Source organism: Gopherus evgoodei, chromosome 2 (assembly GCF_007399415.2).
Source record: "Gopherus evgoodei ecotype Sinaloan lineage chromosome 2, rGopEvg1_v1.p, whole genome shotgun sequence".
Taxonomy (NCBI): Eukaryota; Metazoa; Chordata; order Testudines; family Testudinidae; genus Gopherus; species Gopherus evgoodei.
In genome coordinates, this window is record NC_044323.1 from 189,847,847 (window position 1) to 189,874,763 (window position 26,917).

A 26,917-nucleotide genomic window follows, 5' to 3' on the forward strand; every position below is an offset into this window, starting at 1 on the left:
CCCTAGGCAGCCCATCAAAACCGTCATTTCCCTGCCTGTTTGCCCTCTGAGTACCCAGGCTGGGGGCAGGCGTAGACTGCCTCTCCAGGGTTTCTTATAGTCCCACGACTTTTTATAAGCAGGCTTGTATTTGGAGCAGGCAGCCTGGGCAGGAGCCTGCTGCACCTTAAAACTTAGGTTTAGCTGGAGCCGGAACACAGAGGCCCAGAGTCTGAAGTGTTGTGGGGAAGTCTTTTTGGCCATGTAGTTTTATATCCATTTGTTCTGCAAACAAAGCTTTGCCATCAAACGGGAGGTCTTGCAAGGAGGTCTGTGCCTCACTGGACAGCCTAGAGAGCAGGAGCCACAACGCCCTTCTCATGGACACCGCAGAGGCCATGGACAGCGTGTCCGTGTCCACCGCTGCCTGCAGGGTTGCCCTGGCAGCCGCTGTACCCTCCTCCATGAGCACTTTGAATTCCTTCCTGTCACGCTCTTGGAGGAAGTCCTCGAACCTTGGCAAAGAGCCTCACAGGTTGAACTGTTACCAGCCCAGGAGAGGCTGATGGTTCACCACCTGTAACTGGAAGCTTGAGGATGAATATATTTTCCTTCCAAATGAGTCAGCCTCCTTGAATCTTTATGTTTCAGAGTAGGGACTGGTTGGCTCTGCTGCTCCCTGCAGTTGACCGACTCAACCACCTGGGAGTTAGGGGCAGGGTGTGTGTGTGTGTAAGTATTCATGCACCTTGGCAGGCACAAAATACCTGCGTTCCGCTCTCTTAGAGGTGGGCGGCCAATGAGGCTGGGGTTTGCCTCAGGGCATTTGAAATTTTCGCTACCCCTTTGTGGAGAGGCAAGGCCACCCTGCCTGGTACCGAGGCAGACAGTACATTAAACAGGGAATCCGAGAGCTCCTCAACCTACTCTGCCTGGAGGCTGAGGCTTGATGCCACCCTTTTAATAGATTTTGGTGAGCCTTAGAGTCTGCATGTGGGATGGAGGGGCTGTAATTGCCTCATCAGAGAAGGGTGAGGAGGCTGGCGCCATACTTTGCATACTCGTTGGTGATCGACGCCCAGGGCTGCGGAAGCAGTGCCGTTTCAGGGTCCTAGATCGAGATGACGAACGGGAACAGCATTGACGTTTGTGTCACGACTGGCTACGATAGCCCCTCTGAGATATGGGCCTTCAGCGTCGTCTGCCTCAGTCCCATCGGTGTTCACTCCTCAAGGCGGAGCAGTGCCTAGAGTTTCGGTCGGACAGAACCCAGCCAGACAACCTGGTGGGAGTTGATAGCGACCCACATGGACTATGCATAGAACAGTCGCTGAGCAGCGAATGGCATCGGGAACATTCCCTTCACTGAGACCGAGCCAGGGGCAACTGCAGAGATCCCAGTGGCAGCTTGCCTCTGGAGCATGGAGCCAACTCTGGCGGTGCCCCTGGTACCGGCATGGACATGACATCCCGGGCTGCCTGCAGGGCATCCGGACATCCAGGGAAGCCTGCTCCGAATAGGCCAAGCTACTCCGCTCGACTTGAGTTGGAGGCCTGGAGGCTGATGGGGGTCAAGGACTGCCCAACACGGGTCTAGTCTCTGCCCCAGATTTACTGAGGTGTCATGGCAGAGAAGGCCTCTTCTTAGCCTTCTTCGCATGCCCCGCGGACAGGGAGCGGTGCCGACTAGTAGATGACGATGGGAGGGTTGCTGCACACTGACATCGCAAGCCCGGTGCCGACTCTGAGCTGCACACTGTAGTTGGAGGTCAACACCGACTCCATGAGAACAGCCTGGAGCCTAATGTCTCTATTCTCTTGGTCCAAGGCTTAAACGACTTGCAAATCTTACAGCTGAGATGAGTTTCACCCAAACAGCATAAACAGCCTGCGTGTGGATCACTCACTGGCATTGGGCACCTACAAGTGTTGCACGACTTAAAACCTGGGGCGCAGGGCATGCCTCAGCCCAGGCACTCTAGCTAAACTAAACTAAAACTAAGATCGAGTACTAACTACAGGTCACATACACTGAACAAACAAGAGTTCTGGGGACAAGCTACAGCAAAGCTGGAGCAGAGCAGTTCTGAAGCATTTTCACTGGTGGCAAGAAGGAACTGAGGGTGGGGGGAGCACGGAGCACCCTTTATACCGCACCATGGAGACACCACTCCAGAGGTCTCTTGGGGCGCTCCCCTATGGGTAACTGCTAGGGGAAAAACTTCCAACACTGGTACATGTGGCAAACATGCACACCTATTGTGGAATAGACATGAGCGATCACTCGAAGAAGAATGTAATCCAGGGTGCTTTTGCACGTTTTTGCCCTAAATGCTAAATTTTTAGATCAGCACTATCTGAACTAATATTAATCTTTAGCTTATCATTCTCATTCTTTAGAAAGCTACGCTACAGAATTTTGAAGTCCTATGGATTTCAAGGACATGTGTCTCAATCTGAGAACTGGAGAATAACTTATGAGGAAAGAAAATCTACTGGTCTGAGTGTTAGAGAAAATTAAAACCAAGTTCACAATATTGCTTTCTTTAGACAGCATGTAAAGACGACAGAGGAGCAGGACTAAAATTCCAACCTTCTAAGATGAGGTGCTGATTCCTTTAAAGTATAGTAGCATTTCAGGTAAAGAAGAGTAGAATGCTGAAGACAGAAGCTGGAAAACAGGTTTATAAAAAAAAACTTTAGGTTTCTTAAAGGAATCGTAGTCAGAAGTCACTGGGAGAGACTTTCCATCCTCTCCCATGCTACCCTAAAGAAAAGTAGCACACCAAGAAATTGGAAGGCAACTGTTTGCTGAGAATCAGTGCAATATCAATTCTGAAATTGCGAGGATGATGCTTGTTCAGCCTTAACTCCTTACTCTTACATCTGCCTTACAAAATTGACATGAAATATTTATCAACTGATGCATAAAGTCATTTTTCCATCCTTTACCATGATGAGTGAGACTGTTGCCTTTTATAAATGCCTTTTCAGAATCCTACTGCTTCTCAAAACAGGAAACAAAATCAGATTCATGTGAATACTATAACCCTGTATTCAACCAAGTCCTTATTAATATGTTGACTTAGATTCATGCATTATGTTATTCATATGTCATTCAGCTACCTCTATTAGATATCAACCTTTACAACTGTACATACATAACTTTTGCAAAGATTACACAATTTGTCAGAGGCTTAGGACATGACTACACTACAAACCTTGACTGAGCAAGTTATGTCAGCATAAATCTGCCTCAGTTAGTGTATTGCTTCTGTATGCGCATGCATGCTTGGCTACTCATGATGGTGCTGCATGTATTCACCAGGAGTGCTTTTGTTGATGCACAGTGCCTAGGCAGCATGGGTAGCTACCCCAGTTTGCAACTTGGCACTGTCCATGCACTGTCTTTTGGGAAGTTTTGGCAATGCATGGTGGGATAGAAAAAAGTCACACAGGGGCTACTAGGAGCAAGGGGTAAAGTTCTTACCATGCAACTTTCTCCATCCCATAATTTTTGTGCCTTTTATAAAAATCCTATAAACCTGCACAGACCTCCTTGCTGTCCGCCTTCTCTGACAGAAGCATGAAACCCATGCAGCTTTGCACTACTGCATTGAGCACTGCAAGCACAGGACTCACAATCATCTGGTATTTGCAGAGCCGCACAAAGAAATGAATGGGCACAGGACATGACTATTTCTTGGAGGACAGATTGCTGTGAGATATAGTGAGAAACCATTAAAGGTTGTTGGCGGCATTCAAGGAGAAGCTTTAACTAGAGAAGCACTACTTCTGGGCCTGAGGAAAAAAGCACTCCCTGGTGGGAATCACATTATAAATGCAGGTCTATGATGAACAGTAGCTGCAGAACTTTTGGATGCAAAAGGCCACATTCTTGGATCTGCGTGCCTAGCTCACCTCAGCCCTTCAGTGCAGGGACACCAGAATGAGTGCGGCACTGACAGTGCAGAACTGAATGGCAATCGTCCCTGCTTGACTGCTGGTACTGCCTGGACTGTGATGGAGTCTCAAACAAGTCCTGGCTTGCAGAGTAAATGGGCTTCCCTGTTCCTTGTCCCCATCCTCCTCCTCGCTGTTCATGGCAGTGGCCTGTGGCTCAGGCTCCTCAGAGGTATTCATGGTGGCCTCTGAGATGGTGATGGTCTCTGCCAAGTATAGCATGCAGGCTCTTTGTAAAAGCAGTATGTCTGTGGCTTGACATCAATTAACTGCTGACCTCCATGGCCCTTTGGTATGCCTGCTACAGGTCCTTTGCTGTTGTATCCCTTTCTCCTGCATCCCCTGTGCAATCTGCTCATAGATGTCCATGTTTCTATGGCTGGTCCATAGCTGTGTGTGCCCAGCCTTTTCTTCCCACAGGCTCAGGAGATCCAATGTCTCCTGTCTACTCCAGGCTGGAGCTTGTCAGGTGCATTTAGCTGGCATGGTCGGCTGGGCAGTTGCACACAAGGAAGAGCTGCCGGTGGGCTCACCAAGCTGGTCAATCAGGAAAAGCCATATCAAAAATTCACAGGGTTTTAAAGGGGAGCATGGGACACTTCTGTTCTCCACAACACGGGCAGCGGAGTTCATAATTGTGATCTGAGTGGTCAGTGTTGGGCGTTTTGGGACAGCTGCTGGAGGACTGTTCGGTCAACATAGGTAACACTCCTATTATGTCAACCTCAGGACATTGACTATAGCTCAGTGCTATTCAGGGAGTTGGTATTACTGCACTGTCATAACGGGTGCTTACATCAGTGGGAGACAAATTTAAGTGTAGACACAAACACAGTGAAGTCGATGCAAAGTGGCTTACATCAACCTAATTTTGCAGTGTAGACTCATTACTCATACAATAAGTTTAACTACAAATTCAGTCTGAAATTAAGCTTTTTTTTTTTTTTTTTAAAAAGGAATTTTGAAAAATATTCAGAATGAATTTAAAAGCTTACTGTAGGAAACCTTCACATATTTGCAGAAGAATGTCAGCAATTTCTGAGATTTTAAACACTTTCCTTCTACAGCCCCTCATTCTCTTCCCGATAGAACCAAAACATTCTAGTCTTCACTCCACCAATCACCCAGAGATAACAGTATTCTTAAATAAACCCATATTTCTCATATGCTCAACTTCCTCCTTAAGTTACAGGAAACAAAGAATAGGGTTTGAGTGGCAAATCTGCTTTGGAGAGTGTAAGAAAATTTGAGAATGTTTTGAATATTTAGAATTTTACAGAGCTCTCTTAGCTAAGAAATTTAAACCTCTATTGTTTTAGTTTAAGTAGGGTGAAAGCTTTATTGTATGCAGATTTTCTGAAAAGCATTAAATGTTTTATCACTTGGTAGTGCAGCAGCTTATTAAGTATAGAACTGAAGTCTTTGGAGAAAAAATATCTTCCAGTAACTCCAACTCAAGAGTGTGGAAAGCTTTTTTAAGTTTTAGCTTTACATTTAAAGTTTTATAGATTTATCATATATAGAGAAGATTAAATATACATACTTTTATACCTTACAGTTTATGCATTTGCGCCTAGATCAAGGATGGATATAAAAACAAGGAATGCTTTCTTTCTCTAACAAAATATAGGATATAGATGGCCAGAGAGAGTATTTCATAGTTGCCTTCTAGTCTTGATTTAGGGAAAAATGATTTTTAAGACATTGTAAAAGAAAATCTGCTTTCCCCAGCTTTTCTTGTATAAAGGAAATTCTAATTTCTGTTCAGGAAAGTGCCTTGGTACTGGATTGGGTTTTGCTGCTAGCGGTGCTGCTGTCACCTCACAGGTGTCGAAGACTACAATGGAAACGTAGAACATCTGCTTCCTGAGATGGAAACCACCACAGAGAATTTACCACATATAGCTTTAAAGACATCTCCTTTTACTTGTTTAGTGAAATATAATTCTAATCAGTAGCCATCTATCAGGGTGGTGGATTATATGTTGCAGCAGGAGAACTCCTCCCATCAGCATAGATAGGGTCTTCACTGAAGCCATGCAGCTGCACTGCTATAGCAGTTTGTGTCTAGACAAGCCTTTACATGCTTTGATTAGCAGCAGCAAAATAGTTAATGTTGACATATAAATCATTAGGCATCTAAGTTAATACTCCACGGAGGTGAATAAGGCAGTACATACCTTCACAGCTACTGTAACAGGCTTTCCACAGACTGAGGCATCAGTTTACACTCATTAGAGATTAATCACAGTTTTAATTGCACTGTTAAACAGAATACCAATTGAAATTTATTCAATATTTTTGGATGTTTTTCTATTTTTCAAATATATGAATTTCAATTAGAACACACAATAAAGTGTATAGTGCTCACTTTTTTTTTAAAAAAATACAAATATTTATACTGTAAAAATGATAAATATTTTTTTAATTCATCTCATACAAGTACTGTAGTGCACTCCTCTAGAATGTGGTTGAAGCACGAAGGGCCATATGAATCTTTAGAGCATCTGGGCACATAAATATCTTGCGACGCCGGCAGGGCCGGCTCTAGCCATTTTGCTGCCCCAAGCACGGCGGCACGCTGCGGGGAGCGCTCTACCGCTCACTGGTCCCACGGCTCCGGTGGACCTCCTGCAGGCGTGCCTGTGGATGCTCCACCGGAGCCGCGGGACCAGCGGACCCTCTGCAGGCATGTCTGCGGGAGGTCCACTGGAGCTGCCTGCCGCCCTCCCGGCAACCGGCAGAGCGCCCCCCGTGGCATGCCACCCCAAGCACGCACTTGGCGCGCTGGGGCCTGGAGCCGGCCCTGGATGCCGGCTATAACAGTGCCATGCAAACGTCTGTTTTCACTTTCAGGTGACATTGTAAACAAGAAGTAGGCAGCATTATCTCCTACAAATGTAAAGAAACTTGTTTGTCTGAGCGATTGGCTGAACAAGAAGTAGGACTGAGTGGACTTGTAGATTTTCAAGTTTTACATTGTTTTATTTTTGAATGCAGTATTTTGTACATAATTCTACATTCATAAGTTCAACTTTCACAATAAAGAGACTGCACTACAGTACATACATTAGGTGAACTGAAATTTTTTAAAATCTTTTTACAGTGCAAATATTTGTAATAAAAATATTAAGTGAGCAGCGTACACTTTGTATTCTGTGTTGTAACTGAAATCAATATATTGGAAAATGTAGAAAACATGCAAAAATATTTAAATGGTATTTTATTATTGTTTAACACGGCGATTAATCGGGTGATTAATCGTGATCAATTTTTTAAATTCACTTGACAGCCCTACTAGAGAGAGATACCTTTTAAATGAAAGCTGAGATTCTAGAGAACAAGGCTGTGTTTAAAAAAAGCACATGGCTTGCCAACCTGGCCCAATTTAAGACCAGCTTATGCCCAAGTACAATTAATCCTGCATTATATGGTGCAATATATGTTATGACAATGGCAACTTATGCTTTGGATGGATGGATGCATGGAAAAGATTTAATGGGTATTTTGCACACTAGGTAAGATTATATATATACATGTACAGAAGACATTTAATCAGTTACTGTTTAAGACGTTAAATAAATCAAGGAAGTCTGTCTGAGGCTAGGTCTGCAGTGCAAAAATGTGTGGGTTTTTATATCAAGGTATGTATTCCTGATGTAAAATCCTAATGGAGACAAGGCACTGTAATGTTTTCTTTGATATAGCTAACTGAAGAAAACCCCTGGTGCATGGTGCGAGTGTACGTCAACTAGCTACCTGTGGACAATGCTACTTGTGCGTTGTCTCCACTAGAATTTTACATTGAGATAGCTATCATCAGATGTGACAGAATTCGATATAAATTTTTTTTATAATTTAATTTCAATGTTTATTTTTAAGCATGCTCTATCAATTTACATTTTCACAGTTGTGCAAAATTAGGGATTTTATTTTGTTCAATTTTTATTCATGTAAATTTTCATGATTGTGAGAAAGTAAGGAGGGAGTTAGATAATGAAATGACACTAGATGTTGAGATTAAATAAGTTAAAGCTTTATAACTGTTATAACCATTAATACACCAATTGTCAACATCACATATCATATGCAAAGTAAATATCCTTAACTCAAACTCTAGGTTCTCAACCAGCATTTTTCTTATTTGGCCAAGCTGTACATTTCAATTATTGATGGAAATTTTCTTTTGTCAATGTGTGTGCCCACGTGTGTGTGGGGGGTTTACCAATATTTACTGATAAAAATGTAATCCTTCCAAGCCTAGATATCTTTATGTAAAAAATAAACCTTTCACCTTTTATCCTTCTTTGCAGTAAAGACAAAGTCTTATTCTCCTATTTGCCATAACTGAGTCTAGACCACATTTTGGCAGAATCATTTCCTTTTTCTGTTTCAAAAACTCCTCCAATTTCCACATAAAACAGTTAATGAATAGAAAACTAAGAGATGTCCAGACCACATAGCTCAATTACAGAACTTACAAAACAAAAACAAAATTGAACAAAAAATTCTAGTGTTAGACTACAAATTAGGGCAGGATTCACTGAAACAGAAAAAACAGAAGAATGACTTATAGCCACTAAATTTTAGCAGTAATTTTGATAACTTTCAAAATCTACTGATGTGTAACACAACCTCAATTCAATAAATGTTCTGTCCTTGCAGGGATCCCACAGCATACAAAATTTAAAATGTGCACAGGGTATGATATCTGTAAAATCAAAATATATTGCTGTTGCCACCCCCCTACTCATTACTGTAGACAAGTGTGTTACACAAATTGCTTGCACTTGAAAAAGAAAGCAAAATATTATTTACTTAATGTAAATGAGGCTCAAATATTTAGCTATTTCTTGTTGATACAAGGATATACTACGCAACTGGAGCTGACTAGTCACCCGCTTCTCTTACAGAAGAAAATGCTCATGATTAAATGTATGAGTCTCTTTAAAAGCTTTTTCATACTAGATGACATTAATCATTACCTACACTTACTGAAACTGCTGTTGGATTTTGATAATTTATAACTACTTATTCAAGAATTATGGCAACAAACTTAATGCATGGCATGTTTTTATTACATTAACAAGTATACTTTCGTTATCTCTCAGTTAGTAGAAACAGTTACTGGATACATCTGGGGCACAGTGCAGCTTCCACCAAAGTAAATCACAAAACTCCCATCTACTTAAAAGAGGTGCTCGATCAGATCTGTCTCCAACTTCTCTTTTAAAAATTAGAAAGAAGAATGCAAGCTACAGAGTGCAACAAATATTTATGTACAAAATTCAGTTCAGTTTAGATTTTAAGGATGATACACATTTGCTGTTTCAACTTATTTTTAATTTCTCATGTAAGTCATAACATCATATCATGGAACAAATGCAGAACGGTATTATAATGAACAAGTCTTTTCAATGATTGATTTATACTTTATCTTTTATATACCATGGAATATAGTCACGTTTCAGCATATGCAAGCAGGTGATTGTACTTCCAAGTATAAAAAAGCTGGGAGAAAAAGGCCTGCATTTTATCAAGTTGCAGAAGGGGCCATGATTTTTAAAGGATTCTGTAGAACGTAGCACTGGCTGCACCAATGTACCATCATCAAGCCATGATAGAACAGAATACGAAAACGATGCTCCTTTTCTATTCTGAAATGTGACAGTCATTACCGTTTCTGAAAGCCATTATTTTTCACAGAGATGTGCCACCACTTATTAGAATTTTAGAAATGTTCTAGGGTAGCTACCAGAGGATGTCCTGAATTTTTCAATTAATGTTCGCATTTCAGCACAATATAATAAACCAAACAATTATGTTTAAAAGCAAACATTTAAAGAGGTGTATATGTCATTGTTCTTTATAACTATTAGATTCTTTAGTTAGAAAAACCAATACCCAGTCTGACAACTTAGGTCAACATTTCACCATGGCATTCTACAGATTTCAACACTCGAAGCATCGAACTGTTACACAAGAGTGCATGCTTTGTAATGCACATTAACTATTATGTTGGGTCACAGTGCCAGTAACTGAAGCATTGTTATCTGTTGAAAGTATACCATATGCTATTTCTCCATATATTCTTGGAAAGTATGTACATCATTTTATTTCATGTGCATTATACACTAGACTATAATGATGGTATAGCTACTAATGCTACGGTTTGTGTGTGCCCCAAATACTACACACGCCCACGTGTAATACTGCAATTTCAGCACCCACGGTATCATGACACAAGATAAGTTAGTTTTGGTCTGAAGTCCAGTGACAATCTCTCCCCTAAGGTGGACTGATGTCCATTTTTAAGCTAACATTTCTAAAGCTCATCTTTCAGGTTTTTATGGTCAACGTGTCAGAGCTCTATAATATTTTGTGACCATCCTCATTTTAAAGCATTGCGACCTGCAGAGACTATAGGTCCCAGTATGCAACAATATTCCATAAGTAACCAGATCTGCAGACTCCACAGATTCCTTCCACATTAAAGAAGAGGACAATACTAATCAACTCCACAATACTTAATGTAAATATAATCTTCAGGCATCTGGCAAGTTGCTGATGTAGCCCACAGATGAATGAACTTGGAGAACAAGTTATAGACATTTACTACATTACCTGCTGGCTGAAAAAAAGAATATCAATGCATTGGTTCATATCCATTAGGAAATTTCTATTTGGTCCTGTCAAACAATTACAGTATAAATTACTGAAATATTTTGACATTAAATCAGTTATTTATGCCATAAACTAATTTAAACTTCAACCATATTGCTATAGATAATGCAGATATCTGCATTAAGCAGTCATTTTACTGTTTTTTAGCTATAACAGGAAATTATGACAGCTGATTTACTAAAAAATATTTACAGTGGAACACAACAACATCTATTTTATTATCATAATTGATTAAAAACTAATATATTCAGGAAGTTAATTTAAAACAAAAAATTGCTAGTCCCAGGCTGAGTCATTCTTGCTAATTGGAAACATTTTATACATGATCTTGAATTTTGTTAATTAGTGGTACTAAGTTTGTCTATGCCATAATCTATCTTTGTGGGACTTGCACGTGTCAAGGCAGCGCTTCAGTGATCAGTGGTAAAGCCCTCCCTCTACTGTTGCAATTGGTCTGCAGGAACTAAGGGCTTGTCTACATCAGAAAGTTGCAGCGCTGGTGAGGGAGTTACAGCGCTGCAACTTTGAAGGTGTACACATCTGCAGGGCACCACCAGCGCTGCAACTCCCTGTTTGCAGCGCTGGCCGTACTCCCGTTTTGTCTCGGGTGTAGAGGATCCAGCGCTGGTGATCCAGCGCTGGTAATCCAATGTAGACACTTACCAGCGCTTTTCTTGACCTCCGTGGAAGGAGGAAGCCTCTGGTAATCAAGCTGGTCTCCCTTCCCGGTTTGCTCTCGCGTTCCCGGAACCCCCCTTGAAGCCGCCCAACAGCGCTGCAGTGTGGCCACATCTAACACCACTTGCAGCGCTGGTTGCTGTAAGTGTGGCCACTCTGCAGCGCTGGCCCTATACAGCTGTACTAATACAGCTGTAACAACCAGCGCTGCAAAATTTTAGATGTAGACATGGCCTAAGACAGTTAACTACTTCCTTCATCTATGATTAAGATTTACAGATGGAAGTCTATCAAATTAAATGTCCTCTTAAAGAACACCTGGACTAGTAAAAATTAGTTCGGCAACAGAATCAGTGCATCATGATATATTTTCCAGTAGCCTATTTATTAGCCTTTGACCATGAATGTTTTACAATGTTTGAGTTAGCCATTTTCTCTTGTGGGGAGAGAAGTTACTTCACAGCCCTTACAAAAACATTCAGACAACCCTACGTCTATTCTAGTTTCTAGGTCATATCTGCTTCTGCAGTGAAGAGAGAACCTAAGCAAGAAAAACAATAGTGGTCAGGTTTATCTATAATTCTTTACTGCAGAAAATCCAAGCCAATTACAAATGTACTTGTTCACCTCTTTATGCAAGAAACACAAAGAATCACTTAAAATAACTCCATTTCTCTACAACTCTGGTTATTTTACCACTCTTTTTCAGAACCTGTGATCTCTGGTGAAACACTGAATATTGTTAAGACAAATGAATGGAACATGCCATTTAACTTTTCAAGTGACTCAAGGTGGGATTTTCAAAAATGCTCAGCACTGACCTACCTCTCTGCTCCCACTAAAGTCAAAGTGGAGTTTTAACATAGACTTTGATGAGAACACAGCCTATGAGGAACACTTTTGAAAATCCTATCATTAGTTGTCAAAGTACAGTGACTAATTTTAACTGTTTCAGATAGGGCTGTAAATATTGTTTTAAAAGTTAACCGGTTAAATGATTAAAATTATATCGTTTAACAGAGGTCACACTGGCTGGTCTGCCACGGCCCGGCCTCAGGGCTGCTCTGGCTGACCCGGCGCAGCCAGGTCTGCTGTGGTTGGTGTGCACGGGATTAAGGGTTGAGGTCGGTTAACAGTGAGCCTAATGCCTACCCGTTAACCTTTTAAATCCCTCATTTTAGACCCATTTTGCCTAACACTATTTTCCTTTTCCCAGCTGTAATGCTGAGCCAGCACAGGTTAAACAATTAGCAAGCTGTGAGACCTAGAAGCAACACTTAAGGATGTATCAAAAGGGTATTATCATGGTAAACAAGGCCATTCCTTCTAGATAGTTATCAAAGCCATGTTAAGTAGATTAGAATCTTTAACATGTCTGCCTGTATTTTTAGAGAGTCAAAGGGTGGATACTAAGTGTATTTGTGTTTACCTATATCATGTTACAAGTAGCTTGTAGATGCTAATTCCATTTCATGTCTTAATGGAATTATATTATGCATGCAGATGGGTCAGTTAACTTTAAGATCAAAGATGTAAGATACTGTAGGAACTAATAATATTATTTACATTGTCTTCAGCTTATCTGTGCTATAATGAAATACCTTAGTAGTTTGAATGGCTAATTGCTTATATGAATAAATGCAGCTAGTTACCTGTGACTGCATAGAAAATAGAAGATTAACTTCAAAGCAACAATATATACTCCCTATTCTTCATCTGAGGAAGGGCTGGTCTGCTGTCAAGAGGCTTATCAGCTTGCTAGAAGACTATAACGAAGCAGCCCTAGCGCTGATCCTTCTTATCTCAGGTCTTTTTAAACTTTGAGAGGGAAGGTCTAAGCCACAAGACTGAGTTCTCCAGGTTTACTCTGAATTTACCCTGGAATTCTCATGGAAGAATTTGAACAAACTCTACACCTAGACTGCCTATTGGATTATAACCTTTTACAATGATTCCAGAAAGACTTTTACAAGTCAGCAGCCTCACCAACTCTGCTATGAGACTGACCTAAGGCCTTTACACAGATCTGTATGTATCTTATCTTTTTAACCACAGCAACACTCTTCTTTCTTTTTTTAGTATTAAAACCTTTAGTTTTTGTTACTAAAGCACAGGTATCAGTGTCATTATTGGGTAAGATCTGAGATTCATATTGACCTGAAGATCAGTGTCTGGTCCTTTGGGACTGGTGGACGTAACATAAGGTGAATCTGGTTTTCAGTAACTACTCACCATATTAGACTTGGCTGTCTAGGTGGGATCAAGGACTGGGATGCTTAAAAGGGACTGTATTTTTGTTTCTTGGTAACCAGTGTGGTATTACAGAAGCTGTTTTGTTACTGGCTTAGTGAATCTAATTATAGACTAAACCACCAATTTTAGGGATTGTCTGCCCTATTCCTTGCAGTTTGCCCAAGTAAGCATTTTCAGTGTAGCCCTTCCAGGTACCTGGTCACACCAACTTATTTGATGAATTTAAGTGATCATATATACAAGATTAAGTGCAAGAACCTAAGAACCAGGATAGCAAATCCTTTATAAGTTTTCTATATAGCTCCTCAACAGTGATTAACCCACAGCAACCTGGCTGTCCCAGCTGTGGCCCTCCTCATAAGCATCAATCATGTCATACCATATGGTGGTTTCCTGATATACAGTCTTGTGCTACTAAAATACCAGTGAATTCACTTATGACTGTAGGACACAATTTACAGAAGCTCACAGCTACCATTTAACCCCCAGACTGAGATGCTTCAGTCAATTACAGCAAACTCGCTCTGCATAGAGAGATTTCTGAGTTATGATAAAAAAATTAACAGATGATTTAGACAATCAAAAGTTGATGGCTTTAAAATTTACATTTCTCTTCCATTACAGAGAAATGTATTTGCCTCTAATAAGACAGCTGCAGACTTAAGTCATTGAGCTGAGATTTAAGAAATCTAAGTTCTTATAAATGTAATAATGAAAATGGAGCCTCAAAGGAAAGCAGAGGGAAGGCAGAATGAGCATCCTTACAACACATTTGATTCTTTACCAATTGGTGGTAGATGGATACTGAACCTACCGGTTGGAAATTTAAGACAATAAAGGGTCTCATCTTGAAGGTAATACTTTATTTGTTTCTATATAGCTGCAGACTTGGAAAAATTAAGTTTGAGTGGGCTTTAAATGTAGGGCTATTCAACCTTGTTAGCATTCCTTTATTGTGTTTATGATTTCGTGCCAACTCTGGTTTTAATATAAAATTGGTTGATAGTTATACTTTCAATGTTCCCTCTAATTTTTTCCATTCATGTGTGGAATGAATTTTGTTATGTGCACCATCTCGTGGTAATATATGGATGTACACCACCGGTAGAAATAAAAACCCTAGATATGCTATATATATTTTATTAAAAAGTTACCATAGGGATAATTACTCCAGCCAGGACAGGTTAGGCATTTTAGAACTCATTACTCAAAAAATTAAATTTAAGTGTAAGAGAGAAAAAAATTATGAAACGAACAGACCAGTCAAAAAACTAAAACACACTTTGAAAGTAGTATCAAGAAGTAACACCACCACCACCACCACCACAAGTATGTGGTGAGAGAGAGAGAGACAGACACACACACAGACAGACATGCTTGCCCCTTTAAAGTACGCTGCCCTTTTAAGTAGATAAGCTCGTTCAGACAGCAGCAGCTACCAGCAAGCTCCCTCCGTCTTGAGCCCTGTGGTGAAGATGGGGTACAGAGGCGGGGGGATGGGGACACCCTGATATCAGCATCACCTCCCTCCTCTGCACAGCAAGCAGGAGGCTCCTGGGAGCAGCTCCAAAGCAGAGGGCAGAAGCGTCATGGCAGTGGGGGGAGGGCAGCCGCCCAGCTTAGAGGGAACTTCGGTCACGATAGCTGGGGACAAACTTGCGTTTATTTCTTATGAACATTTTCTGTAGAAGACTCCAACTCTTTGTTTTTAGAAGAGACTCTATATAAAGTATAAGTGAATCCCATTTTAAATATCATTTTGTTGAATTTCTGATATAAAAACCATTCTTGCATTTGAACAACTCATACCTGGGTACACTGCCTGTTAAGCTCCTTTCACTTGATGAGGATGATGATCCAGGCCTCTCTTCTATTTTCATTCCTAGCGATTCTGTTGCACTACTCTGTGGTTTCTCTCCCTCCTCTTCCGTCTTCTTTTTCTCACTGTCACTATCATCACTGCCTTCGCCTAAGATGTCATCAACCTGAAAAATTGGTCAATTGTCAGTATGTGCTCTACTGAGTTATTAATTATATCACTCTCTCACACTGTTACTAGACTTGTAACTTGTAATTATCTATTTTAAAATGTCTTATAAACAGCTTTCTTGCTCTTTTTGCTTAAAAAAATATGAAGTTCAGTGTCTTTAAAGGTTTCCACAATATTGACAACATATTTATGCAGATTAAATTAAGTTTATATTCACACAAGTATGATACATACTAAGCTACAGTAACAATCACCACCACCACCACCACCAATACAATTCCATTTTAAATGACTTAAAATAACGTATAGGAATACTAGAGAAACAGCCATGAAGCCATATTATTGGTAAGGGCAAACTCTTTACAAATTAAAGGGACAAACTTTGCACCACCACAGCAATGTACAGCTGGTCATTTGTTCAAAAATATATATTTAAATGTGTCTTCAGTTAATAAGAATTTTTATTTTTTTTCAGGCATTCCTATTTAAAAACTTAATTTTAGCAAAAGGCTTTTTCCAAATGATACTGTATGACAGGAACTGAAGATACAGAAGACACTGTTATAATCAGATTCTGACTACTTGCTTGCCATTTAAGAAGGCAAGTCTATTAAAACATTTATACATTTAATTAAATAGCAGTTTGTCTTTCGCTTCTAAGAAGTTAGCATGGATTTTATGTTAGTCTAAAATATGCTTATTCATTCTAGGTTTGCAGCTGCAGAAATGAACATTAAAAGAAAACAGACCCATGTGCTGTGTTGAGATGCCACAAGAGGTTCCATACTTTTAAAATAAGCATTTGAACTACAGGTGGAGAAGGAGTAAGAAGGTGTAGGTGGTGTTGCCACACACTAACTTCTCAATGAGAATGGTAGTGGGCAATGAGAAGAGAAGCAGGACTGTTGGGTTCTTTGGGACAAATGACTGCAACTCTACGGAACCTTAAATTTTCTTCAAAAAGCAACATGTCCTGGCAGCAGTGAAAAAGGAGGTGGGTTAAGACCCCAAATCCCCCAGCCTATCAATGACCTAACCGTTTTCAATGCTCAAATCCATAGTGTGCTAGTATTTTTAGGCCTACTGGGGTCATCTTATTCCCATGACTGACCTAGGGTGACCAGATGTCCCGATTTTGGGGTCTTTTTCTTATATAGGCTACTATTACCCTCCACTCCCATCCTGATTTTTCACACTTGCCATCTGGTCACCCTAGACTGACCCAGGCCACAGCCTGCTGCAGTGCTACTGTATGAGGCAAACGCCAGGCCTCAAAGAAATGCCTGGATCTTTCTAATCCCCCTTCTCTGGTTAAGGTAAGGTGATGCCAGATTCAAAGGAAAAGGGGAATACACTACCTCCTGTGGGGTTAGGATAACCAACACCCCTGTAATGTTTTGGTGACCAGCGAGAGGTCTCACTGCCTCCCTATAACCCCGGATGCCTTTCACACACTCCTGCTGTGCGTCTCAACATAAACACCAACAGACAAGCATGTGGTTCCTTGAGTGTCTCTGTTCAGCAGTCTGACCCCAGAAGTCTGCCTGCAGCGTCATCTCCACCAGCAAGTTACTACTTGCAAGGTGACCCCAACACAGTCCCAATCTCAAATTTCCCCAAAAATGTCTGCCCTGAAGAGTCCCACTCCCTCCTGGAACTCTCAGGGAAGTAAAGTGGTTCACTGGTCTTTAAAAGCAGCAAAGAATCCTGTGGCACCTTACAGACTAACAGACGTTTTGGAGCATGAGCTTTCGTGGGTGAATACCCACTTCCTCAGATGCATGTAGTGGAAATTTCCAGGGGCAGGTAAATATATGCTAGCAAGCAAGCTAGAGATAACGAGGTCAGTTCAATCAGGGAGGATGAGGCCCTGTTCTAGCAGTTGAGGTGTGAAAACCAAGAGAGGAGAAACTGGTTCTGTAGCTGGCTTGTAGTTTCTCCTCTCTTGGTTTTCAAGGCCCCTCAAGGACTGAACTAACAACGCTGGGTTTATCAGGCCAATGGTCAAACCACTAGAGCTATCCTGGCCCCCCGCCCCCAACTGATTTGGGCCATACATGCTAACCACAACTGAATGTGATGACTCTTTGCCTGGGCAGCAGGGGGGAAAAAAAGGCGGGGGGAGGACGGGGATAGGACTCCTTCAAGCTCCCTACTGCATTTGGGTTACAAAGGAGGGAAATAGGGAATGGACTTACCTGAGTGGACAGTAAATAGCTGGACCAGAGAGGGACAGTGACCTATCATATGTACTACGGGGAAGAGGAAGGTATTTATACCCCTGCTATCCAGAACAAACACACTCACTCTCTCTCTCTCTCTCTCTCTCTCTCTCTCTCTCAAAATGATCAATAGCACCCACCCTCCTATCCATACATCAAAACAGAATCAGATTTTTATCATCTGCTGTGGTGGTGTGCTAGTCATCTTATTTCTGGGTTGGGAGAATGCCAAATAGGCTGAGATAGGGTGCAGTTGTTTGCCTTCCCCACAGCAGGTTGGGGAGATAACGAGGTTAGATCAAGATGTCACAACTCAGTAGGTGGCAGGTGTCCCCTGTACTTGTTCACAGAGGGGATACAGTTTTCCAACAAACAAGTGTTGGAAAAGCAGCAAAGAATCCTGTGGCACCTTATAGACTAACAGAGGTTTTGGAGCATGAGCTTTCGTGGGTGAATACCCACTTCATCAGATGCATGTAGTGGAAATTTCCAGGGGCAGGTATACATATATGCAAGCAAGCTAGAGATAATGAGGTTAGTTCAATCAGGGAGGATGAGGCCCTGTTCTAGCAGTTGAGGTGTGAAAACCAAGGGAAGAGAAACTGGTTCTGTAGTTGGCAAGCCATTCACAGTCTTTGTTTGATCCTGAGCTGATGGTGTCAAATTTGCAGATGAACTGAAGCTCAGCAGTTTCTCTTTGAAGTCTGGTCCTGAAGTTTTTTTGCTGCAGGATGGCCACCTTAAGGTCTGCTATAGTGTGGCCAGGGAGGTTGAAGTGTTCTCCTACAGGTTTTTGTGTATTACCATTTCTAATATCTGATTTGTGTCCATTCATCCTTTTCCGTAGAGACTGTCCAGTCTGGCCAATGTACATAGCAGAGGGGCATTGTGTTGGAAGTGGATTTACAGGAGGGAATCCCATAAGGAAGATGGAAAAAGGGGGGCTGGAGCTCCTAATATCCAGTATAGCATAGACACACACACCCCTTCTAGTCTCTCTTAACCCTCATATGATGGAGGGCGGCAGGTCGCAGCAATGGTCTGGGTCAGGGGCGTGCACAGGAATAAAAATTTGGCTGCTTTTGGAGGGGCACTTTGTGTCCCACACAGCCAGAGGACCTGGTTCTCCCCACGTATCCCAGGCCAGCGGAGCTGGTTCTCTCCCTTCCCCCCTACAGGCAGAGGACCTCACTCTCTCCTGGCAGCTGGAGGAGCTGGATCCAGGGCCAGAGGAACTGTCATCTCCTGCCTTCTCCCGGAGGAGCTCACTCTCCCAGCCCTGGAGGAGTTCTGTGCCCCCGCTGACTGGGGGCAGGTGGGCTGTGCCCCTGCTTGCTCATCTTGCACATGCTCCTGGTCTGGATGGGACCAGGATGGGAAGGGTCAGAGCTGATGGCAGCCCTCCCACATACGTGAAAACAACTGAGGAAAGAATGACAACCTGCACTCTCAATTTATTGTTGGTATTCCCAGATACGTTGAGTGAATACAGTTTCAGCCTAATTAAACGACATCCATTGCCTCTTGTCTTTCATCCTTTGGACAGGACAAGGAATCTCCCTACAGGATAATTTCTCTTGCAAGTCCCAAACAGTAGGTATGAAATCTTAAGACCAAATGCTACAAGATGATACACTGCATTGAGAGCGCTTCCTGTTTTATTTTGCTTATTTTAAGCGTGGCTGGTGTCACTTCAGAAGAGTGTCAGTGGGAAGATAAACAAAAGCCATTGTGATCTTTCTAAAGTATTTTTAATAGTAATGGATATATTACAAATACCTGTATGCAATAGCTAGAAGAAAAAACAGGCTGCAGTTCTTGAAAATATATAGACTCAGGTAGCAACACACTTTTCCTTCTGAAATCTCAGACCAGATATGTGAAGCAGAGGAGAAGATGAAGAGTGTGGCTGGGAGTGATGAGCAGAAGATCATGTAGTGAAACCAGCATGCTTACCTCCCACTCCTCTCCTGCAGAACCAGAGAAGTGCTTGCCTCTGTTTCCCAGAGAAAGCAAAAAAGGACAAGCTTCTCTCCCCTTCTCTCTCATACACACATTCTCCCCACACCTCACTTTTCAGAGGAGAGAAATCTATTGAAGAGGCCAGGTTAGAAGGAAGAAGGGAGAGGAAAAGAGAAGGGTCTTGGGAGACTCAGGACCTTGATTGCCTCTCCTAGCAGGTTGTACAGATAGGACAGAGGATGAATGCAGAGGCAGATCACAGGGTTCACACAGATTTGTAAGAGGGACCTCTGTGGGGCAGTTTCACTGACCTCTTTAGGAGCCCTCCCTCCCCCACAACATCTGTGGTCTTCAGAGGAAAAGGAAGCGCTTCCTCCCAGTGCCCTGCTTAAAAGATGAGCATTGGAGGACCCAGATGCTCCATACTTCCCCACATTACAAATACCAGACAGCTACTGGCGTTTCAGAGAGCAGCTGCATATGCTAGTTTCTGCTGCTGCTTCTCCCCAACTTATGTTGCCAGGAACAGAAGTAGTCTCAGAAGGCGTAAGAGAAGAGGAATAGTGACAGCCTCACAACAATCTAAAAGTAAAGAGACGGAACCCATTTTTGGAATTAGTAAAAATCATTTAAAATGTGTGACAAATGATGCCAACTGCGATTCAATTATTTATGGCTCTGCAACTTTAACTTTAAACATGCAAGATAAGGCTACTGCATTCATTGTATAATGTAACAGAACAGGAGCAAAGTGAAATTTTACAAGTTAACTAGTGTACATTGATTAATCCTGTTTTGTACAGACCCTTTTGTTGACACTTATGCTATAGTATCTTTGCATTGAAAGATTTTGTTTACCAAGGCCCATCTTGTCTTGCTAACAAACCCTGTAAAAGAGCCATAATGCATATTTTCAGCACCCAAACGCGACTTCACACACCAGTAATATCTTCATTACAACACTAGGCAGAAACTGTGTTATGTAGGAATAGACATGTCAGATCAAATCATGGGCCACCTAGTCCAGCATGCTGTCTCCTAACACTGGAAAGTACCACATGAAAAGATGATGATTAGGGGCATAGGGAAAAGAAGATTGGAAAGATTGGAAAAGAGAGCAAACAATTAGAAAGGACAAGATGAAAAGTAGACAACATAATAAATGTCATACATAAGGGAAATCTAGTCTCACAACAACACAAAACCAACAGCATATTCAACAGAACTGAAAGATAGCAAATTCAAAACCGATAAAAGGAAATGCGATTTCCCACAATGCATAATTATACTACGGAACTCATTGTCATAGGATGTCACTGAGGCCAAACACTTAGAAAGATTCAAAACAAGATCATGCATTTATGTGGATAACCAGGATATCCAGTCAGAATAGTAAATATGAAGAAAAGAGCTCTAGAAAGGTTCATTAAAAAAGCCTCAATTATGTACCTCTACTAGCTTAGTAAGATTAAAAAAAATACATTAAATGAATATGACTGGTTAGGAAAATTACAAGAGCCATCCACTTCTCTTGTTTAAAGTGAAACTGACCATTAGCTTTGCTAAGGGATAAACTGACAGTATACCATTGCATAAATAGGGAGAGTGTGTATTTTAACATCTTCCTCAGAAATATCCAGCACTGGCCATTGGTCTGAATGATAAAGACAGTTCTGTCTTAATACAGTGATTCTTATGTTCATGATACAGCAAACAAGGAACTAATGAGATGAATATCTCAGAAAACTGCATTTATTAAATGTTTTCATAACAAAACTGCCTCAGTGGAAAATAAAGATTCTTTCAAAACCAAAAGAGCTAATGTACCATGACAATCTAAAGAAAGATACCTAATAGATACAAGTCTGGTACAGTACTAAATATACTTTACATAACTGTATGAGGTATTAGAATTTAAATTTTCTTATGACAAACAGATGGCACATGATACAAAACTCACTCACTTTGCAAAATTATGTATAATATTTTATGTCCTTCCTGAAAGCTTAAGTTTAGTTTTCAGATAAAAACCTCTTTCTGAAAGCAATACAACTACAAACTACAGAACTGATTACTACAGCAGTTAAAATTTTGCAAGGCTGCAGAGAAATATATCACTGCTCCAATGGCTATGGAGATGTATTTTATAAACACTAAGTTATATGGTTAATGAGGTGAAGTTATTGCATACTGCGTATAGGACTTCCCTGTATGAATATATTGATCTAGCTTAATAGGAGACTGTGAGAAAAGGAGGAAAACATCACAAGAGCTACAGGTAAGCAGCCTCCCCCCAGCAAACATTGAGGGCTACAGGCAGAAGTGACACAGTTGTTCTGCAATGCTGGGAACCAACAGACCGGAGGAGCTATAAACAGTTAAAAAGCCACTGTCAGGAGGTGAAGTGGGTGTCAGTTTTCTGGAGCCATCCAGGGGAACAGGCTGATAGAGAGAGTCTCTCTGTGCAGAAGTCTAAAGGAATCGGGGCCTTCCCTGAATCTGAGGACTAGTAAGTCTTAGGGAAGGCAGGCATTTGTCTAGACTGGTTTATTGCTTTAGGATTTGTTCTCTCTGAAATGCTTTTGTTCTAAATAAATAATACTTGGCTTTAAGAAGGCTGTTTGGTTACTGGATACAGGGTTGGATTAACTTTTTGTTGGTCCAGAGCCAAACATATTTGTGGGCCCCCATGGGGAATGACTGTAAAAGGGGCCGGGGGTAAAAGCACAGTGGGGCAAGAGCTAGGGTTGGTCTCTGGAGCAAGGGAGGGATTGGGGTAAACTGCAAGCGCAGCAGGGCTGGGGAGGGGGTAAACAAGATCCCCCTGCCCCCACAGAGCAGGTACCTACCTGGTTCCAGCCCATTCTCTTTGTCTCTCTCTCTGCACTGAGCTGCCCCTCTTCCCGCAGCAGGAGGACAGGTTCTATTCCAGCCCTTTGGGATTGGGTGTTGGGAGTGGAAGGAGCAGAGGCTAATGTGGTTACGCATATAACCGGACACTCAGGTCTCGTTTTCTACCGGAGTTTCCAGTCTAAAACTGGATACCTGGCAACAGGACTGCCAGAAAAGCCTGAGGGGGAGAAAGGGGCAAGCAAACATTTTTAAAAGTAAGGGGGCTAAGCCTTAAGCGGGTGGGGGCAAGTGGTGGGTGGGCTAGGGAGTGGAGAGGATCTAGTGGCCAGGGCCATGTCTGCTGTACTGCCCAGGTAGGTTGGAGACTGTGGGGATCAGCTGATACAGTATCCAGGGCCGGTGCAAGGATATTTTGCATCCTAGGCAAAACTTTCACCTTGCCCCCCGCCCCCCAGAGCATTGCTTATTATAAATTTTAAAAAATGAATACAGTGGAGTCACATCTTACACAGGGGTTAGGGTCTAAGGTCAGCGCAAAAGGGGAAACCGGCTGACAGGAGCCAGCTCACTGCTGGCCCTGCTCAGCCCGTTGCCAGCTGAGCGAACAGTACCCCAGGTCGACAGTAGGCTCAGCGGCAGTCGGGACCCACAGCCTGCCATTACCACCTTTGTGTGCCACCTTTGGCATGTGTGCCACAGGTTGAGGACCCCTTTTCTAGTGTATACTGTATGGTAATTTTCACTATATGCAATTTTTCTCTTACGTGGTGACTTTAGAACCTAACCCCCACATAAGATGCGACTCCACTGTAGTGTAAAAAAAATTTTTGGCACCGCTTTTTGGCACCCCCAAATCTTGACGTCCTAGGCGGTCGCCTAATTGGCCTAGTGGTTACACTGGCCCAGCCCAGGTGACGTGACAGCAAGTGCTGGATTTAGAATTTGTGGGGCCCTCCAGTCCTGTACTCAGCTTCATTTCTGGGGCTCCTTCTTGGGACCCAGCCAAGAAAAAGAACATCCTCTTTTATCTCCCCCTGCCCCTGTTTTTCATTCTTTTTTTCTTCATCCTCCTTCTATAAGTAATAGAAAGTAAATGAAAATAAAGTGAGGTACCTTGATTGTTCTTGTATTCTAACTTATTTTTCCACAGACCACTTGAAAATCACGGAGTGTCTCGACAGACCACTTAATGATCTTTCCAAATATTGTAAAAAAATGTTTGGATGCAGGGTCTGGCCAGGAGCTAGGGAGGGAGCTCAGGGTTGGGGCAGGGGATTGGGGTGGGGGTGCTTATGTGGAGCAGCTCCTGTTCGGTTCTCAGGAAGGGGGTGGGGATGTGGGGGTTGCAGGAGTCAGGGCAGGGAGCTGAGGGTGTGTGAGGGGGTGCAGGTTTCAGGGCAGCAACTGGGTGTGTGTGTGTGGGATGCACGAGTCAGGACTAGGGAGGTGTGAGGGGAGTGCAGGGATCAGGACGGGGATGGATGTGTGTGAGGGGGTGCAGGAGTCAGGGCAGGGGGCTGGGGGTGTAGGCTGAGGTCATGGGGGTGCTCACACAAACAGCTGGAGGGGGTATGCCCCACAATTCCAGCCCCTTCCCCAAGGCCTCACCCCTGCCTCTTCTCCTCTTCCCCAGAGCTGTGAGTGTGCTGAGGCTCCCTCTTCCTCCTCACTCCCCGCCTGCAAGCAGCTGATCGGCAGCAGAGAGGGGGGAGGGAATGTAGCAAGCTGAGGAAAGAGGCGGGAGAGGAGCCAGGCAACTGCCAGCAGAGACTGCCACGGAGCCACAGCAGCCGGCAGCGTCAAGCTTCTCTGACCCCACAGGAGAGAGCAGGGGGGTGGAGAAGAGCAGGCCGGGGCCCCTTTTGACCATGGGCCCGGCGCCAGTGGCACCATTGTAAATCTGGTATTGACTGGATATAGTTGATATTACTCCTGGTGGGCACAGACCTTCTGAGTCTTAGCTTAGGTCTGATTTGCTGAAATAATAACTGTTAGTACCAGGGGACTACAGTCCAGCCTCTGGTAAGAAGAGAACTGTTTCCACTCCAAGAAAAAGGGGAAGGCTTGAGGCCTGAGACCTAATGGGGATGCTGTTAATGAAACCAGGCCCACCAGAGATGCAGTTAGCTTAACAACTGCTATAGGTTTTCATAGCAATTACCTTCCTTAGCTTTAGAAAAACACTTACTTAGTTCACAAGAACTAAAGGGATACTTACTATCATTTAAGTATGCTCCAAGTTGATGAAATGCTGGGCGCAGCTAGTTTTAAAATAATCTGAAAGGAGGAGAACCAACTACCGTACCCTGTTTTAGTCAAGGCTAAGAAAGGTGTGACACTCAAACAGTCCAAAACCTTTTTTTGCTAAGACAGTAATGATCAGCATAACATAACTTATTTGTTGTACTGTATAAAAGAGGAAGACTTGCTAGGAGTATTTCTAAGATTCTATCTGATCATGCAGGAGCAAGTCAGGATGAGTGTGTTGTATCTCTTGAACAGAGTATCTCCATTTGTGAGTATTTTGATCAAATGCTTATGAATATTTTTTACTATATGGAGATATTGTTTATTACTTAGTTTTTTGACATGTTTAGAGCAATTATATAAATATTTGGACTTTGGATTTAATAAAGGAATGTATGGTTAAATTAATGTCTGGTAGTATCTTGTATTCACACAAAAATTAGTAATTCCAACTGCAGCAAATTTACAGGATTTTTTTGGGGGTGCGGGGGGGTAATATCTTTACAGCACATATAGGCTCATCGTGTTGCTTTGCATCTTCAGTGAATATCAAGTCACTGCTTTCCAGAAGTTCTCGCAACAAATATAAATCACTTGATATAAGAAACAGATACCATATAATCAAACTTTTAGAAATAGAGGTTTAAAAGTCATTTGCTGCTGCTACTATTTAATGAAAAAAGTGCTTAAAAATTCAGTTTGTACAGAACTGAGAAATGAGGTAGAATCATAGGGCAAATATAGCAGAGAACAGTTTGCTTTGGTACTTCATTTCTCTCACATGGCAGCTATTAATACACAAAAACTAACAATGCATGACCTTTCTTAATATGGGTAGCATTTCCCTATTAATTCTTTACTGAGATTACAGAAATCTCTTGCATTGGTTTCACAGGAAAGCCTAGTCTGTTCATCTCTTCTCAAAAAGGATATAGTGGAACTGGGAAAAATTCAGAGAAGGACAATGATGGTTAAGGGTAAGGAACAGCTTAGAAGAGAGACAGTGAAGGGGTGATATGACAGAAGTCTATGAAAATCATGAGTGGTGTGGACAAAGTGGAGAGAGAAGTGTTATTTCCCACAATACAAAAACCAGAGGTCAAGTGATGAAATGAATAATTTATTGCAAACAAGAGGTAATACTTTTTCATAATGCACGATTAACCTGTGTAACTCATTCCCCTGAGGATGTTCTGAAGGCCAAAAGTATAATTGGGTTAAAAAAAAAGAACTAGGTAAGTTCATGGAGTACAGGTCCATCACTGGCTATTAGCCAAAATGATCTGGCTAAACCTCTGACTGCCAGAAGACAGGAGGGGAAGACTGGGGTTGTTCTCTCCAAAAATTGTCTTCTTCTGTACGCTCTCCCTGAAGCTCTGGTAGCGACCACTGCTAGAGACAGAATACTGGGCCAGATATTGGGCTGACCTAGTATGGTAGGTCTTATGTATTACAAAACTGACGTATTTCTGCAGCTGACCTGCTGCTGAATGCAAGTGCAGCCAAGGACAAACTGCATTTCAGCATAAAATCTATTAAGTTTTAACCACATTTTGTGACAAGGTGCTGAATGAGGTTTATCTTTAGCTATATGTGCGGTTAAACATGTTTAACACTCATTCATCCGTATCTGTTGATGGCAATGGGCTTTTTTTTTTTTGCACAGTGGAGAAAAGCCCAGTGTATCAACTCCAACATGATGCATGAACAATATCAAATGCCTCTAAGACTCCTTAGAAATTTAATATTGCAGTACATAGAACGACATAAAATTGCATAGCTACGTATACCATAATTTACACCAGACTTTTTTGCAGTGTGCCTAAGTACACTGAGAACATCCCTGAATAAGTGTCCTATTCTAGTTGGTGGTAAGAATCAAGCGCTACCCAGCAATGAGGTTAACTTTTAGATTTAAAAAAAACTTTACAAAATCTCTAATTTTTTCCCCTTTGCTAAGTCAACTATATTTTGAGGATGATCCATTGTTTAATAAACATTACATGCTCTATTGCAGGACCAACAGATGTTAGAGAAAGCAAGAAAAAAAGACCTACAAATAAAAAAAAGCATTTTAGGACTTGAT

At 42.0% G+C, this 26,917-nt stretch overlaps 1 protein-coding gene across 9 annotated transcripts in view; it reads right to left on the bottom strand.

Moving 5' to 3' along the window:
- CTDP1 (CTD phosphatase subunit 1) overlaps positions 1 to 26,917 on the bottom strand; it is a 191,491-nt gene that overhangs the window by 65,228 nt on the left and 99,346 nt on the right. For 6 of the 9 annotated variants that reach the window (XM_030552588.1, XM_030552595.1, XM_030552596.1 and 3 more), the window contains one exon: positions 15,367 to 15,542. In XM_030552588.1, coding sequence (XP_030408448.1) covers positions 15,367 to 15,542 — 176 coding nt within the window. Of the gene's footprint in view, positions 1 to 8,826; positions 10,574 to 14,802; positions 15,278 to 15,366; positions 15,543 to 26,917 lie in introns of those variants that run through there. The other 3 variants (XM_030552594.1, XM_030552593.1, XM_030552591.1) reach the window with 3 other exon arrangements.